We start from the raw sequence: 14,923 nt of genomic DNA on the forward strand, positions 1-14,923 counted from the left end.
ATGGCTGGCTGGCTGGAGCCATGAACAAGAGCACTTTTGTGGTTTGTGTCAGGTCTCACTTGTTCTTTATTAGGCCACAGTCTAGCCCTTGTTAAGACATTCAATATGTCTTGAATAAAACCTAATGTCTGTTTCCTTTTTAAAAAAATATTGCATGAATTTCTGATGTAGCAAAGGCCAGTTTCTAAATTTCAAAGGCCAGATTATAAATGTCTAAAACAAATCAGAGAAATTAGGAGAAGAATCAAGAAGAGTAGGAAAACTTGTGGAGAAATGCTTAGCAGAAACCATCTCCCAGTTACAAGGGGGAGGCTCAACATAGCACACAGTTGCTATGTATGTATATTTACCTTCAAATGATTTAGTCAGAAAGATGCAATGTATACATAGTATATCTGAAACTCTTTAACGTGTCTCAAATCTCTTCATTATTATATTCTGTGTGACTGGTTTTATTCTTTTGATTTATCTTTTCCTTTTCACACATTCCAACAAGCTCCAAAAAGAATTCATCAACCAGTATTCATGTTTCCATGGTTTTTTTTTTACCTGGAACATTTGAAAAGGGAGGTCATCTTGTCCTACAAGTAGATGTTTCTGCTGTCACCAAATTGAACTGGCATTTCTCCATACTGTATGAGACAAATGTGCAAGTTCCCTTTTCAAATGTTGGAGGAGAAAACAAGCAGTACAGCTCAGTCATGCTTCCTTCTCTCAGTATATGCAAAAGTTCTGTCATGAAATCACAGAATCGCAGAGTTGGAAGAGACCACAAGGGCCATCCAGCCCAACCCCCTTCCATGCAGGAAATCACAATCAAAGCATCCCTGACAGATGGCCATCCAGCTTCTGCTTGAAGACCTCCAAGGAAGGAGACTCCACTACACTCCGGTGGAGTGTGTTCCACTGCTGAACAGCCCTTACTGTCAGGAAGTTCCTCCTAATGTTACTAATAATAATAATACTGTTTATTTATAGCCCGCTTTTCCAAAAGAGATCAAAGCGGGTTACAACAAGGATATAAAACATTATACATTTTGAACAACAGTATATAAACATAAAAACATTCCAAAATTAAAAACACAATAAAACCACAGAGAATAAAAACCATGGCCAAAAGACAGAACTAGCAGGAAAGCAGCATATATGATGGGGAACAGATGTCAAGACACATGGGGAAAGCCTGTTGGAAGAGATAGGTCTTAAGTCTCTTCCTAAACAGGTCAAGGGAGGTAACAGAGTGGAGCTCATCGGGAAGAGAGTTCCAAATCTGTGGGGCCGATCTGTTGAGGTGGAATCTCTTTTCCTGCAGTTTGCATCCATTGTTCCGTGTTCTAGTTTCTGGAGAAGCAGAAAACAAGCTTGCTCCCTCCTCAATATGACATCCCTTCAAATATTTAAACAGGGCTATCATATCACCTCTTAACCTTCTCTTCTCCAGACTAAACATCCCCAGCTCCCTAAGTCGTTCCTCGTAGGGTATGGTTTCCAGACCTTTCACCATTTTAGTTACTTTCCTTTGGACACGCTCCAGTTTCTCAATGTCCTTTTTGAATTGTGGTGCCCAGAACTGGACACAATATTCCAGGTGGGGCCTGACCAGAGCAGAATATAGTGGCACTATGACTTCCCTTGATCTAGACACTATACTTCTATTGATGCAGCCTAAAATCACCCTGTTTCTGGCATGTTAAAGACTGAAGCACTGTCCAAGTTATCATAAAACCACACATTTTGTTTTCATTATTAAATGATGGCATCATTACACATGCTACTCTGAACAGCATATGTTCAGAATTAATATATCAGATATTAGGTTTTATTCAAGACATGTTTTAGCCTAAGAATGGGACAACCAGAAGTATACAGAAGTAAGCAAAGGAATAAATATGAGCTCTTGTACAACAAAATATGTCATAACATTATACAACAAGTATCCTATGCATGGGGGTAGGGTAGATATGCCAACTGCTGTGTCAATACAATGTCATAATTCATGATGCTATTCTAGCGGTATGTGTAAGTAGCTAAGAAGAGCTGCTTCATCAGACCAACAGTTGCCTATTTGGTCTAGGGAATAAATCAGTTGCTGGTCCAAGTGTGATAAGCCTCACTAAATCGTTGAATGTTCAGTCAACAATATGTAAATTCCATTGATTTGATGAGTTTACTGTAGCGATAATATTTGAATTAGAATGACCAACCACTTGCCTGTGACCATCACAGTCAGAACACAAAACACCAACCATCACACTGCATTCATAAAGATTTGAGTCCTCAGTATCTATTGTGGTATTGACCCAGCTTAGCAAAAGGTACAATGAACTAATCCTACAACTTATATCATGAAATAAAAATATATACTGAATATGGAAACTGCACCAATGTATCTAGCATAAAGTAAGGTAAGAAAAGGCAGAAAGTTGATACTTAAATAAATTATATTAAAGACATCATTTAAAAACCATAATGCAAAGAAAAGTTAGCTATTCAAGTTGAACTGATGAACCTTTTATGGTCATTCCTATACAACACAATTGTTGAAACAAGTTGACTAAGATCTAAACAGAAGAAAAGCCTCTCAAAACAGTTAATAATTACATAACTAGGTCTAAACAAAGGCATGAGTAATCATGGCAAAAACTCTCCTGTTTGGAAAATGGAAAAGCATTTCTAGTAAATATTTGCCTAAAACATAATAATTAACTTTTTCCCCATGCAGATTTTCAACTCTGTAGTCCATTCTGTCAACTTCATACTGTTACTAGTAAACTCAACACTGGAAACTGGAATACAGTTCACAGATTACCCTGAAAGAACAATTACAAAATACTGAAGGTTGCCTACAAGATATTGGGAAGCTTACCAGATCAAGAATATTTACTCAAAGATATATTTCACCACAGAACTGTCCAGTATATCACACTGTCTTTAAACACAGACAATGCATTTTCAACCTGAGGTGTATATAAAGCTCTTGTCTATTGCTAAATAAAATATTTGCACCAGTATAATATAATTTGTGCAACAATTTCCACATTACATAGAAATATAAAATGTTAACAAAGTCTTTATTATTAAACTTCAAACTTTAAAATGGAAAACATTTACATTTTTTCTCTGTGTTCTCAAGCAGATTGTTTCCTCAATCCTATGTTTTCATACAATATAATTTTAAAAGCCAAGGATATTCCAAATTAGTGTAAAGTTTATGCAGTTATGGTTGATTTAGTCAATCGTTTATCAAATGCCACCTTCTGACGGTGTGCACTTTGGAAGCCTGTTGCTTATATTCAAGTAGAAAAACAAATCTTATTTCTCTCCTGGGTTGTTTCCTCCCCCTATATTTTGATAATATTCAGATGGTTAATTTAATTCTCATCATCACTTTCAGATAATCTGCTTACAAGGTGTTTACATAAACTTCAGGGCACTGGTGAATGGCTATTTGGGGAGTGCTCTTTTCTATGGACCACAACCCATCCCATTCAGCAGCCTTTCAACCCTATATATTGCATGGGGAGAATTCTGCTTTGGAAAGGAGAGAACAGGGAACCCCACTTCTACCAGCCCAACTGCACATGGCAAAATCTGGATCCAGTTCAACAAGAGAACAATAATTCATACTGATAAGCCCTTATTTCAGAGCATGAATTTTAACAGCTTCTACTCCCCACAATTGTGTTTGCATGAACAAAAGCATTTCAGTTTGTGTGCAATTATTCAGAAATATATACATTTCCTATGCAGAAAGATATAAGCATGCATAAATATGCTAACAGAAACTGAAACCAGACAAAAATATCCAGACAATAAAACAGAACTCTGGGACTTTAAAATATAAACTGTGTCCCGGGATAAACGGACAGGAAGCGCCATCCACGGGTCAATTGTAGGGTTCTGGAGTGCACAGCAACCGCACGCTCTGGAACCCTAAAACGTGCCACCGCCGCCATCATGCTGGCCTCCCGTCCACACGGGTACCGCCATCTTGACATAAGCAACGCACAGCATATAGACGTCACTGCACGTCCCTTACGTCACAAGTGTGTCAACGGTGCATTTGTGATGTGCATGCGGCATCCGAAAAAAGAACTCTTTTTTCGGGTTCTTTTGGGGGCAGAAGGATGTTGGGCAGTTTGGCTGCTGTGGCCTCCTTCTGCAGGAAAACCAGCTGCCACCAGCCCACCTTTTTGGGGTGGTCTGTTACATGCCTACCTTACAAGTTTGAGTAGTAATTTGTTTTCTACTTTGAAATGTTCCAGTATAAGGAATTTACTCCAGGTAATTTTTTCACCAAAGCATATCTTTTTCTTGCATTCATTAGGGACAACCCACCTGTACCTGCTATCTACCGGACCTTCAGATGGCATGCCGGTTTTGAGATAAATAAAATGGAATAACTAATAAATATTTTAAAATATAAATCCTGATTTTGATCACATATTCACATCTGACTATCATTTTATAATCCCAGCTTGATGTCCTATTTTGACCATAGATCTGATATGACAGAGCAAATGTTTTACATTAAAACAACAAGAGAGATGCAATTCTTGGCTCATCTAGTTGAGATTAAAAAATGCTGGAGAATTTATCCCAGATCATCTGATCATAGTTATTTACACAGACCAATATATTGAATCAGTATGAGGCAGATGGACATGTTTCTGTGTTACAGTTCATTAGATAACTCAGTGCTTTCTCTAATTCTGAATATTTATGTCCCAGTATAACATGTTATACTGGCACAGATTTTAATTAATCTTCAACACAAATTTGTTGTGAACATTATTGTGAACAGCTACTGACTATTTGAATGCTGCCTCACTTTACTGGAAAACTACCAGTCTACCAATTTGGTATGCTTTCTTGTTAGTTACAGAACAATCAACACTTTCATCAACAGTTATGTTTTTTTTTTTAAAGGAAGAAACCTACGAAGGGCAGAGATATTGCTTCTTTTTCCCTTTTCCTTTCTTTGATGATTTCTCTTTGGAATAAACTTCTTCAATATATAAGGAGAAAAAAACAAACACAAGAATTGCCAGTAAAAACTTCATTGTGGGGAGTTGAATTCCAGAAGAAAGTTGACCTGTGATAGAAAAGAGAGAGAGAGGGAGAGAGATCTTATGAATGTGAAAGTCTCATAATTTACCTAACAAGAAAACAGCTTTGAAAATCATAGCTTTAAAAAAATGGATTACAACTCTCAGAATGCCCCAGGCAGTATGGCCATGTTGGCTGAGGATCCTGTAGGTAGCATTTCAAAACATAAGCTTTCCAGGCTCCATTTTAAATACTGTAAATAGTGAAATATATTCTGTTGGCAATCAGCTACTGGATATAACATACCTGACTTTCCCAAACTTTAAAGGTGGCTGGTGAAAATTTATCAGTCTGATAAACTTACAACAAGTTCTAATTCTAATTTTTCCCATACACTTTGCAAAATGAATTCATTATCAGAATGAGCTAAGACATAGGGTTGGAGCTAAACTGACCCATATTCTTCAGTACAGTATTTTATTTTTTATATCCTACCTCAACTAAAAGAATAGTGCTCAAACATGGTTTTAAAAAATACTTTGGAACACAACACTTTAAACCATTGTTAACAAATTTGTTATGATTAAGACGCATTGATTTTAGTGAATCTACCCTACAAATCCCACCAATGGCATTACCTTTCCATGGTGGTGGGACTGCATGTTCATGTGAGGCAAGAATTTATGCTGACGGCAGCAGTGCTGCTAGCAGGGTCTCCCATTTCAGACATGCTTTTGTTATGGCCCTTGACTAAATGTGCCAAATAATGACCTGGCAGCAACAGTAGTGGGGTCCGATCTGGTGGAAGATCTCTCAGAGACAATGGCAGTGGCACCATAGTTAACACTTTTTTAGTAAGCTTCTTTTGAAAATATTTTATCCTAGAAACCCTATGATGAGACAATCCAAAATAAAACAAGTGATAGTGTCAGGAGATGAGAATCCCAGTCTGGTAGGCTCTCAACAAACTATTGGGGTACAGCAGAGCAACAACTATGAGCAACACTGTGGTTAATGACTCAGATGGACTCAGGCCAGGATGTTCAGCAGTTGTTGTGCTCCAAGCAGAAAGGAAAGTCTGAATCTGCACAACAAATATGATAGCAACACGTAATGTGAGAAGCATGAATCAGGGGAATCTAGACATAATTGTTGTTGTTGTTGTTGTTGTTGTTGTTGTTTTTAAAGGAAGGAATGGAATGGATAAACATTGCAATACTTGGGGTAAGCAGGCTAAAGTTGACAGTAATGGGACATTTTGAGTCAGATAACGATATAGTGGTTTACTCAGGAAATGAAAGTTTAAGAAGAAATGGAGTGACATTAATAGTGAAGAGAGATGTATCAATAGCAGTCATAGGATATAATGCAAAGTCTGACTGAATCATATCAATATGTCATCAGGGAAAACCCAACAATATAACAATAATCCAACTTTCTGTTCAAACTACAGAGGCAGAAGAAGAAATAGAAAGATTCTGTGCTGGAGCCCAGGAAGAAACCAATCACACAACAAAACAGGACTTGTTAATCATAGGTGATTGGAATTCAAAAGTAAGAAGCAGAACAAAATCAAACATTGTAGGAAAATTTAGCCTAGGATCAAAAAATGAAGCTGGAGAGAGACTGATTTGATTTTGTGAGGCCAACAATTTGTTCATTGTAAACACATTTTCCAAGCAACCAAAGAAACAATTATATGTGTGGACGTCACATGATAGCCAATAAAGAAATCAAATAGACTACATAATTGGAAGAAGAAGATGGAGAAGCTCCATTCTTTCTGCAAAAACATGAATTGGAGTAGATTTTGATACAGGTCACAAACTGTTGTTAGGTCTGGAGCTTATGGCTTTAGCAAAAAGTATGGTTCAGGCTTCATTCTGCATTATAGATTTGTAGGCCTTGCTTACATTGTTAGAGAATGGTTCAAGGAAATTTCTCCCTGTATTTGGAGAAAATGGAGGAATGACATAAAAGTGCAAGAAGATAAGACATTCCAGCTCATCTCAGCACCTGGTTAAACAACTCAGTAGTTGAGAATGTCTCTCTTTTGCTTGGCCCAAAATCTGTGAGATGATGTGATGGTGTGCTAGAAAGTTTAGGAAGAATATATATGTTGCTGTTAAACAAATGCTTTTGCTTTGCAGCGGCTTGTAGCTATGTGTGGCCAAGTGTGTATATATGCTTACATTTCTCTTTCTCTTACATGCCTGCCTGAATCTAGAGTGTGTACCTATGTCTTGAAAGTGTGTATATATGCCTTTGCTTTCTTTTATTTTACTTGTTTAAATAAGGCAGCCTTCCTCAAGACAAAGACAGTGTGATCATTTCGCCTGCCTCATACTCTGAACCAGCAGAGTGGTGCTCCCAAGCCAGGGTTTTGTGCTGCGAATATTAAAACTGTCGATATCAAAAATTAGAACAGAGCTAAAGAAGAACACTAAACCAACCATCATGCCTAAATACAACCTGAAGAATGCCCCCATGGAATGTAAAGATAATATAAAACATAGATTTAGGCCTAATTGACCAGGAGCAAAAAGAATTCTGGACTGAAGCCAGACATATTGTCAGGGAGGAATGCAAAAAGAGAATACAGCAGCCAAAAAGAAAGAGAAACCTAAATGCATGATAGATGAAACTGTTCAAGCAGTTAAGGACAAACAAAAAGCTAAACTAAAAGTAGACAAAAATGGAGTCAGAACCTTGAATGCAATGATCTGTGCATAGGAACAAACAGAATTACTATAAGAATCAATACAGAGAAACAGAAGAGAACAACCAAAGGAAGAAGAAGAGACATTTTCCACAAGATCCAGGAAATCAAAGGGAAACTTTAACTAAGAATGCAGATGCTCTACAAGCACCAGGGGAACATATTACATGACCAAGTAGAAATAAAAGAAACAATACACTGAAGAACTATATAAAAATGATGAAAGAATGGTGGATTCATTCAAGGAAGAACCATTTGAAGATGAACCCACAGTTTTAGAAAGTGAAGTGGAACTCAGACCATTTGGGAGAAATAAATCACTAGTAACGGATCGCATACTAATAGACCTGCTTCAAGCTACAAAGACAGAATCTACTTTACAGCTAGCTAAAATCTATCAACAAATATGGAAAGCAAAACAATGGCCTACAGATTGGAAATACTGAATATACATTCCAGTCTTCAAAAAAGGGGCACCACGAATTGCAGTAACCACAGGACCGTTGCATTACTCTCCCATGAAAACAAAGAGATGCTCAAAATTCTACAAGACTTCTACCATAAATACCATATATACAGTGGGAAATGCCAGATGTCCAATCCAGGTTCAGGAAAGGAAGACACAATAGGGATCACATTACAAACATGTTAACAGCACACACCAGACAATATTCTTTTGGGGAGAGGGGGATCAGTCTGTGTTTTATAGATTATAGCAAAGCTTTTTAATTTGTAGATTATGAAAAACTATTGATCACTTTTTCTTAAAGAAATGGATATGCCACAACATTTGATTGTCCCGATGTGTAACCTGTACTTTGGACAAGAAGCTACCATCAGCACAGAATATGGAGAAACAGGATGGTTTCCATTTGGCAAGTGGGTTGGCAAGTTTGCACTTTATCACTCTGTTCAACTTGTGTGCCAAAGGTATCATACAGAAAGCAGGATTAGACTCAGAAAAAAGAGCAAAGAAAATTGAAGGAAGGGACATCAACCATTTAAGATATGCAAATAAAACTATCATACTATCAAAAAATAGCAAAGACATGGAATGGTTACTTAAGAAAGTTAAGGAAGAAAGTACAAAAGCAGGTTTACAGTTGAACATTAAGAAAACAAAAATAATGACCACAGATTATTTATATAATTATTGAGGTAGATGATGGAGACTGCATTAATCAGAATGGAGACTGCATTAAGAAATCAAAGGAAGGCTAAGATGTGGAAGGACAGTTATGAAGTAACTAGGCAATATCCTGAAATGTAAAGATATATAATTGAATATTAAAGTTAGGTTTTTCCATGCCATCATAGTTCCAATTACTATGTATGGCAGTGAAAGCTGGACAGTGAAAAAAGCTGACAGAAAGAGAATAATCACATTTACAAGGTGGTGTTGGAGAAGAGTTCTGTGGATACCATGGACTACTAAAAGGCAAATAAATGGGTCCTAGAGTAAATCCAGGGACATGGTGGCTCAGCAGTTAAGATGCCATCTCTGACAACTGTGAGGTTGGCAGGTCAGCAGTTCAAGACCCAAGCGCCACATCTCCCATCAGGAGTCCCAGCTTCTGCCAACCTAGCAATTTGAAAGTATGTAAAAGTGCAAGTAGATAAATATGTACCACTTTGGTGGGAAGGTAACACCATTCCATGCAGTCATGCTGGCCACATGACCATGGAGTTGTCTTTGACAATGCTAGTTCCCTCAGCTTAGTAATGGAGATGAGCACTTGATTTGGCTTGTGGCTTTTTAATCACTCATAATTAAGAAGAAATTGAATATGAATTCATGGCCTCATCCTTCAATATGAAAGTTAAACTATTAACTTTCGTATTGTCACTAAAATGTTTAGTTAAGTTCCGCACAATTAAAACATTAACCAAACTATGTATCTTTGATTGTAATGAACAAAGACATCATTACTTAACCCACTTTTATCAGCCTTACATCTATTATGCCAGTTGCAAAGGGAAACAGAAACTGCAGGGTGATCTGCATCAGTAATAATATTTCAGTATTACACAGTATTTGCATGGCACTTGTTTAGTGGTTATTTCATATCAATAGATTTCCAGCTGGGCTAAGTGTTCATGTTCAATACTAAACACTGCTTGCCTGCTTCTAGCTGCACTGTTTGGGAAGGGGGGGGGGACTTTCTGCATTTTATGATCTCAGTGCCATATGCAGTTATTTTGCCAGCCTTCGCTCTCTACAGCAAAGTGATTGAATCTTACAGCACCAGCTGCATACCTCTGTCTCTCCTTCCTTCCTTCTCCTCCTTATTACAAATGCAGAGGCTGCCTACATTTTTCTTAAAAGGAGAAAGATATTTATATCCATTAAGTTGCAGCAACAGAAGACATTCTTGTCTTCCTTCCAAGAGCAACAGAAGAGGCATCTTCTTATGCCCAGAGCAACAGCAACTGGGGCTCCCAGCCAAATGAGTAGACATGGGGCTCTCCATTCTCTCAGTAATGTAACAAGAACATCTCCCTTACCATGCACTCCTATATGCACTAACAAGGGATTTTTGTGACCTTTGCAAGTGTTTCAAACCATCAGTGGATAGTTTAAAGAGAAATAAACATCCCAACGAGCAAAGGGCCCTCATGCACAAGCTGCAAAATGAACATGAAAACAAATATGTAGCTAAAGACATTTTTTTCATTGACACGGGATTCATCTTGTGCACCTATGTTGCAAAAGCAGTTGGCTGCTACTGTTTTTTAAGGACAGCCTGTCTAACTTTGACAACAAGTGTCCCTTTCCTCCTCTCCACACACCAACCTCACCAGCATAGTTTGGCTCCTGTTTACCTTCCTCCTACCCTCCCTTCTAAGTGACAAGGCCAGACAATGGACAGAAGAACCATTTTCTTTTCAAGACTTGCCACTTTTGATGCCCTCACAAAGGGTCAGAAAAGAGAAAGACAGAGGGAATGAGAGAAAATGTGCATGTATATAAGAGATTCTTCCTAAAACATAATTCTCAGGCCAAACAGACCTCCTTCATTTGATTAAACAGAGGGTTTCTGTTAAAGCCCTTTCCCTCTCCTTGCAAAATTATAACAATAATAAATATTGTTTCCTGATACATTTTAGCATTATCTAACCCCCATCCTGAGAAGAGCACCCTCCTCTCTGGTTCCTACACTACATTCTAATATGGTTAGCTACTCTCCTTGGCTTTGGGCAACATCCTTCCTCCTGCCTTTGTCCCCCAATGACCATAATTAAAACTGGATTTGGTATTTCATCTCTATATTCACAAGGTTTTGAATTTCAACTAACATTCTCACACACAAACTGTTTATATCGGTCTGTCTCTGGACTTTCCACTCCACTGTATGCATCTGAGGAAATTGGTTAAGCCTATGAAAGCTCATGCTACCAGCTTCTTTCTTTCAATCTGAAAGGTGCTACACGATCCCTTTGCATACTGATTTTCCTGACTGCTATGTCTCTGATCAACTGTTGTTGTTGTTGTTAACTGCCCTTGAGTCAACCCCAACTCATGGCGACTCTATGGATGATACATCAACAAGACCCCCTGTCATCTACTACTCTGCTTAGGTTCTGCAGATTCAGGTCTGTGATCTACTTCATTGAATCTACCCATCTAGTGTGTAGTCTGCCTCTCTTTCTAAAACTCTCTATCTTCCCTAGCATTATTATCTTTTCTAATGAGTCATGCCTTGGCCAAAGAAGGACAGCCTCAATTTAGTCATGTTGGCTTCCAGGGAGAGTTCAGGTTTGGTCTGTTCAAGGAACCACTTGTTTGTCTTTTTGGCCAGCTATAGTATCCTCTGCACTCTTTTCCAGCACCACATTTCAAATGAGCTGATTTTCTTCCTGTCCCCTTTCTTTATTGCAGAGGGGGAAAAAAGAAGTTGGATAGATGTATTAATATAGTAAGTATCCAGTAATACACAAGTGAGCATGCAACAATCACATGCATATCAATAGCACATGTTGAAAGTAAAATAAAACCATTAGTTGCATAACAATAATGTATATTTGAAATATATAACAATAGCATACATTCAAGACACCTTCAACATGTGTTATTGATATGAATGTGATTGTTGTGTGCTCACTTGTGTGTTACCAGATATTTATGATATTAATACAGCTCCAACCAACTTCTTGATTCCTTCAGAATATTTATCTCTCCAGTCTGGTGCCTGGTGGCACTCTTGTGTATTTTTCTACCTCACTGCACCCTTCCTTCCTGCCTTTCTTTACTGTCTAGCTCTCATATCGTATCTGGTGGATGGGGAATCCAATAACTTGGACAATCCTAACAGGACTAACTCTTTGAACAATAACAACAACACTCTTTTCTACCCCAAAAGGAGAACAGGGCATGTATTCCTGCCAGAAGAGATTCAACAGCTGAATTGGCTATCTGGATTTAGAAGAGCATTAAAGACCAGTCTCTTCTGGCAAGCTTATCCAGATGATTTTTTAAATGGTGAATTTTCAATTATGAATTTTAAATGTGGGTTGTTTTAATATGTGTATATCTTGCTTGTCTTTTTAAACTGATGTGTGTGATTCAGCTGATGCCTTTTTAACTGATGGTGTTTGTTAACTGTTGTTGTTCACTGCCTCAGTTGTAGGGAGAGGTGGTTAAGAAATGATGATGATGATGATGATGATGATGATGATGATGATGATGATGATATCCCTTTCAAGGGTCTGTTGTACTGAGGTTTCTCTTTTGACCCTTTCATACGTGATTTAAAAGGTAAAGAACTGCATCTTGTGAATGTCTGAAATGTAGCATAGCCAGGACTTTGTATGTGAAAGCTCTTTTTATTATTAATAAAATAGTAATGGCTATCACAAAAAATACAATATCCCTCCAGTCCAGCAGTGCAAACCCAATCCCCCATAACTACACATACACATTTTTTTAAAAAAAACCCTGAATACTTCAAAATTATGCATAAAAACCAACCATTCAACAGAATAAAATAATATAAATAAGGTAGCTACCAAAGAGAGTATACTTACATATACACCTTTTTAAATTGAATATTTATAAATCATGCATAAACCACAACCATATATCAGAATAACATACTATAAATAAAGCAGGTGAGGTGTATGAAGGAGAGCATACCTACACATGCACCTTTTTAAATTGAATATTTACAAACCATGCATAAAAACACACACAACAGAATAAAATAATACAAATAAAGCAGCTGAGATGCATGAAGAACAGTATACCTAAACATACACCTTTTTTATATAAAGCATGCATAAAAACACAACCATCATCAGAATAACAAACATAATAACATGTTTACACCTATACCTATTTAATTGAATATTTACAAACCATGCATTAAAAAACCCACACTCACACAAGAGAATATCATAATAGAAATAAAGCAGCTGAGATGCATGAAGGACAGTATAATTGAATATTTACAAACCATCTATAAATAAACACAACATACTGTAATAGAAAGCTGAAATGCATGAAGGACAGTATACCTAAACACACACTTTTTTATTATTTATAGATCATGCATAAAAACACAACCATACATCAGAATAACATAACTATAAAGTAGGTGAGATGTATGAAGGAGAGCATGCCTACACATGAACCTTTTTTAATCGAATATTTATAAACCATGGATTTAAAAAAAAAAAAACCAGAGCATAACATGATAGAAACCAAGGAGGGGAGTTGTTCTTCCCCTCCCTGCCTGGCAGCCCCCAGGGGCCCCTTTTTTGCTTTGGGGCCCAGTAGAGACAGGCGAGGAAGGAGGGCTGCAGGATGCTGCTGTCCAAGGTGCTGAAAGCAGCTTCCTCTCTGCAACGGCGCGGGAAGGAAGGAAGGAAGGAAGGAAGGAAGGAAGGAAGGGCTCCTCCAAGCCCCTTCTCCTTAAGCCTCCCCCTCCAGACTTCCTCCACCAAGCCACCACCCCCCAGCAGTCCAAGGTGGGGGGGACTTACCACAAAGGTGAGGGATGCCTCCCCCCCCGGCCCTCCTTTCCCTCCTCCTCTTCTCCTGGGGAAGGCTTCTTATAGCCGGAGGCGTCCAGGGAGCCTTCCGCGGGCCATGGTTCCAAAGGGCAGGGGAGGGGAAGGGGGAGACCAGAGCAATGGCGCTCTCTCTCGCCGGCGGAGCGCTCTCTCTCAAAACGAGTCCTGCATCAGGGAAGGCTCCATGGCGCTACTGAGCATGTGCACGGCTAGTGCGGAGCCTGCGCGGACCCCCTCTGCACATGGGCAGTCAGGGAGGCGAAGCTCCGGGGAAGCCTTTGCCCTTCCTTGCCTCCTTGCCCTCACTGGTCTCCCCCTCCCTCTCCTCGCCTCGAAGCGCACCGGGAATGCGACAACTCCAAGCAAGTAGCAAGCAAGCAAGCGAGGAAGGGAGGGAGGGAGGGAGAAAGGAAGGAAAGAAGGAATGGAGGAAGGAAGCGAGCAAGGGAGGAAGAGAGGAAGGAATTATGGATGGAAGCAAGCAAGTAAGGGAAGAAGGAAGGATAGATGGAAGCAAGGAAGCGAGGAAGGGAGGGAGGGAGAGAGGGAAGAAGGAGGAAAGCAAGGAAGGAAGGGAGGGAGGAAGGAGGCAAGCAACAAGGAAGGGAGGGAGGGAGGGATGGAGGGAGGGAGGGAAGCAAGCAAGGAAGGGGGGAAGAAGGAAGGGAGGAAGGAAGCAAGCAAGCAACAAGCAAGGAAAGAAGGAAGCAAACATGGAAGGAAGGAAGGAAGGAAGCCAGTGCCAAGCATCCTTGGAGCCTCTCTAGTCCCTCACCCTGGGACTCCCAGGTGTTTTCTTCATCCAGGTGCACTAAGGCTGGAGGACTTGCTTGAGTGTTGCACTAGAGGACTATGGAAACCAGGATCGAATCCTGGCTTGGCCTTGGAACAGGGTCATCACTATGGAGGACATGACCCCAAGAAAAGCTCAAAACATTCATACAATGTAAATCCATGCTTCTTAGTCATCATGTTTAGAATGAAGGACATTTTGCAGTTCCTCCTGGACAGAAAGGTTGAAACGGTGGCCAGGTCCTGGAAAAGGAGGGCCAAGTCTTGCCACCCTGGTCAGGCTCCAAATGGGGGACATTTTGGAATTCCTCCTGGACAGAAAGTTAAAAGGCAGAACATGTCTTGGAAAAG

The 14,923-nt window shown here is 39.2% G+C and overlaps 1 protein-coding gene across 2 annotated transcripts in view; it reads right to left on the minus strand.

Moving 5' to 3' along the window:
- Nucleotides 1-13,831, minus strand: part of GLRB (glycine receptor beta) — a 47,425-nt gene extending 33,594 nt beyond the window's left edge. The window contains exons 1-2 of one of the 2 annotated variants that reach the window (XM_089525615.1): nucleotides 13,751-13,831; nucleotides 4,942-5,095 (exon numbers count right to left, since the gene is read on the minus strand). In XM_089525615.1, the coding sequence (XP_089381741.1) occupies nucleotides 4,942-5,063 (122 nt within the window). In that variant the 5' untranslated portion in view covers nucleotides 5,064-5,095; nucleotides 13,751-13,831. Of the gene's footprint in view, nucleotides 1-4,941; nucleotides 5,096-13,469; nucleotides 13,489-13,750 lie in introns of those variants that run through there. The other variant, XM_089525616.1, reaches the window with a different exon arrangement.
- Between the last annotated feature and the right edge of the window lie 1,092 nt (nucleotides 13,832-14,923).

The sequence above is a fragment of the Sceloporus occidentalis genome, unplaced genomic scaffold (assembly GCF_023333645.1).
Source record: "Sceloporus occidentalis isolate IW3139 unplaced genomic scaffold, rSceOcc1.0.p SCAF_5, whole genome shotgun sequence".
Classification (NCBI taxonomy): domain Eukaryota; kingdom Metazoa; phylum Chordata; class Lepidosauria; order Squamata; family Phrynosomatidae; genus Sceloporus; species Sceloporus occidentalis.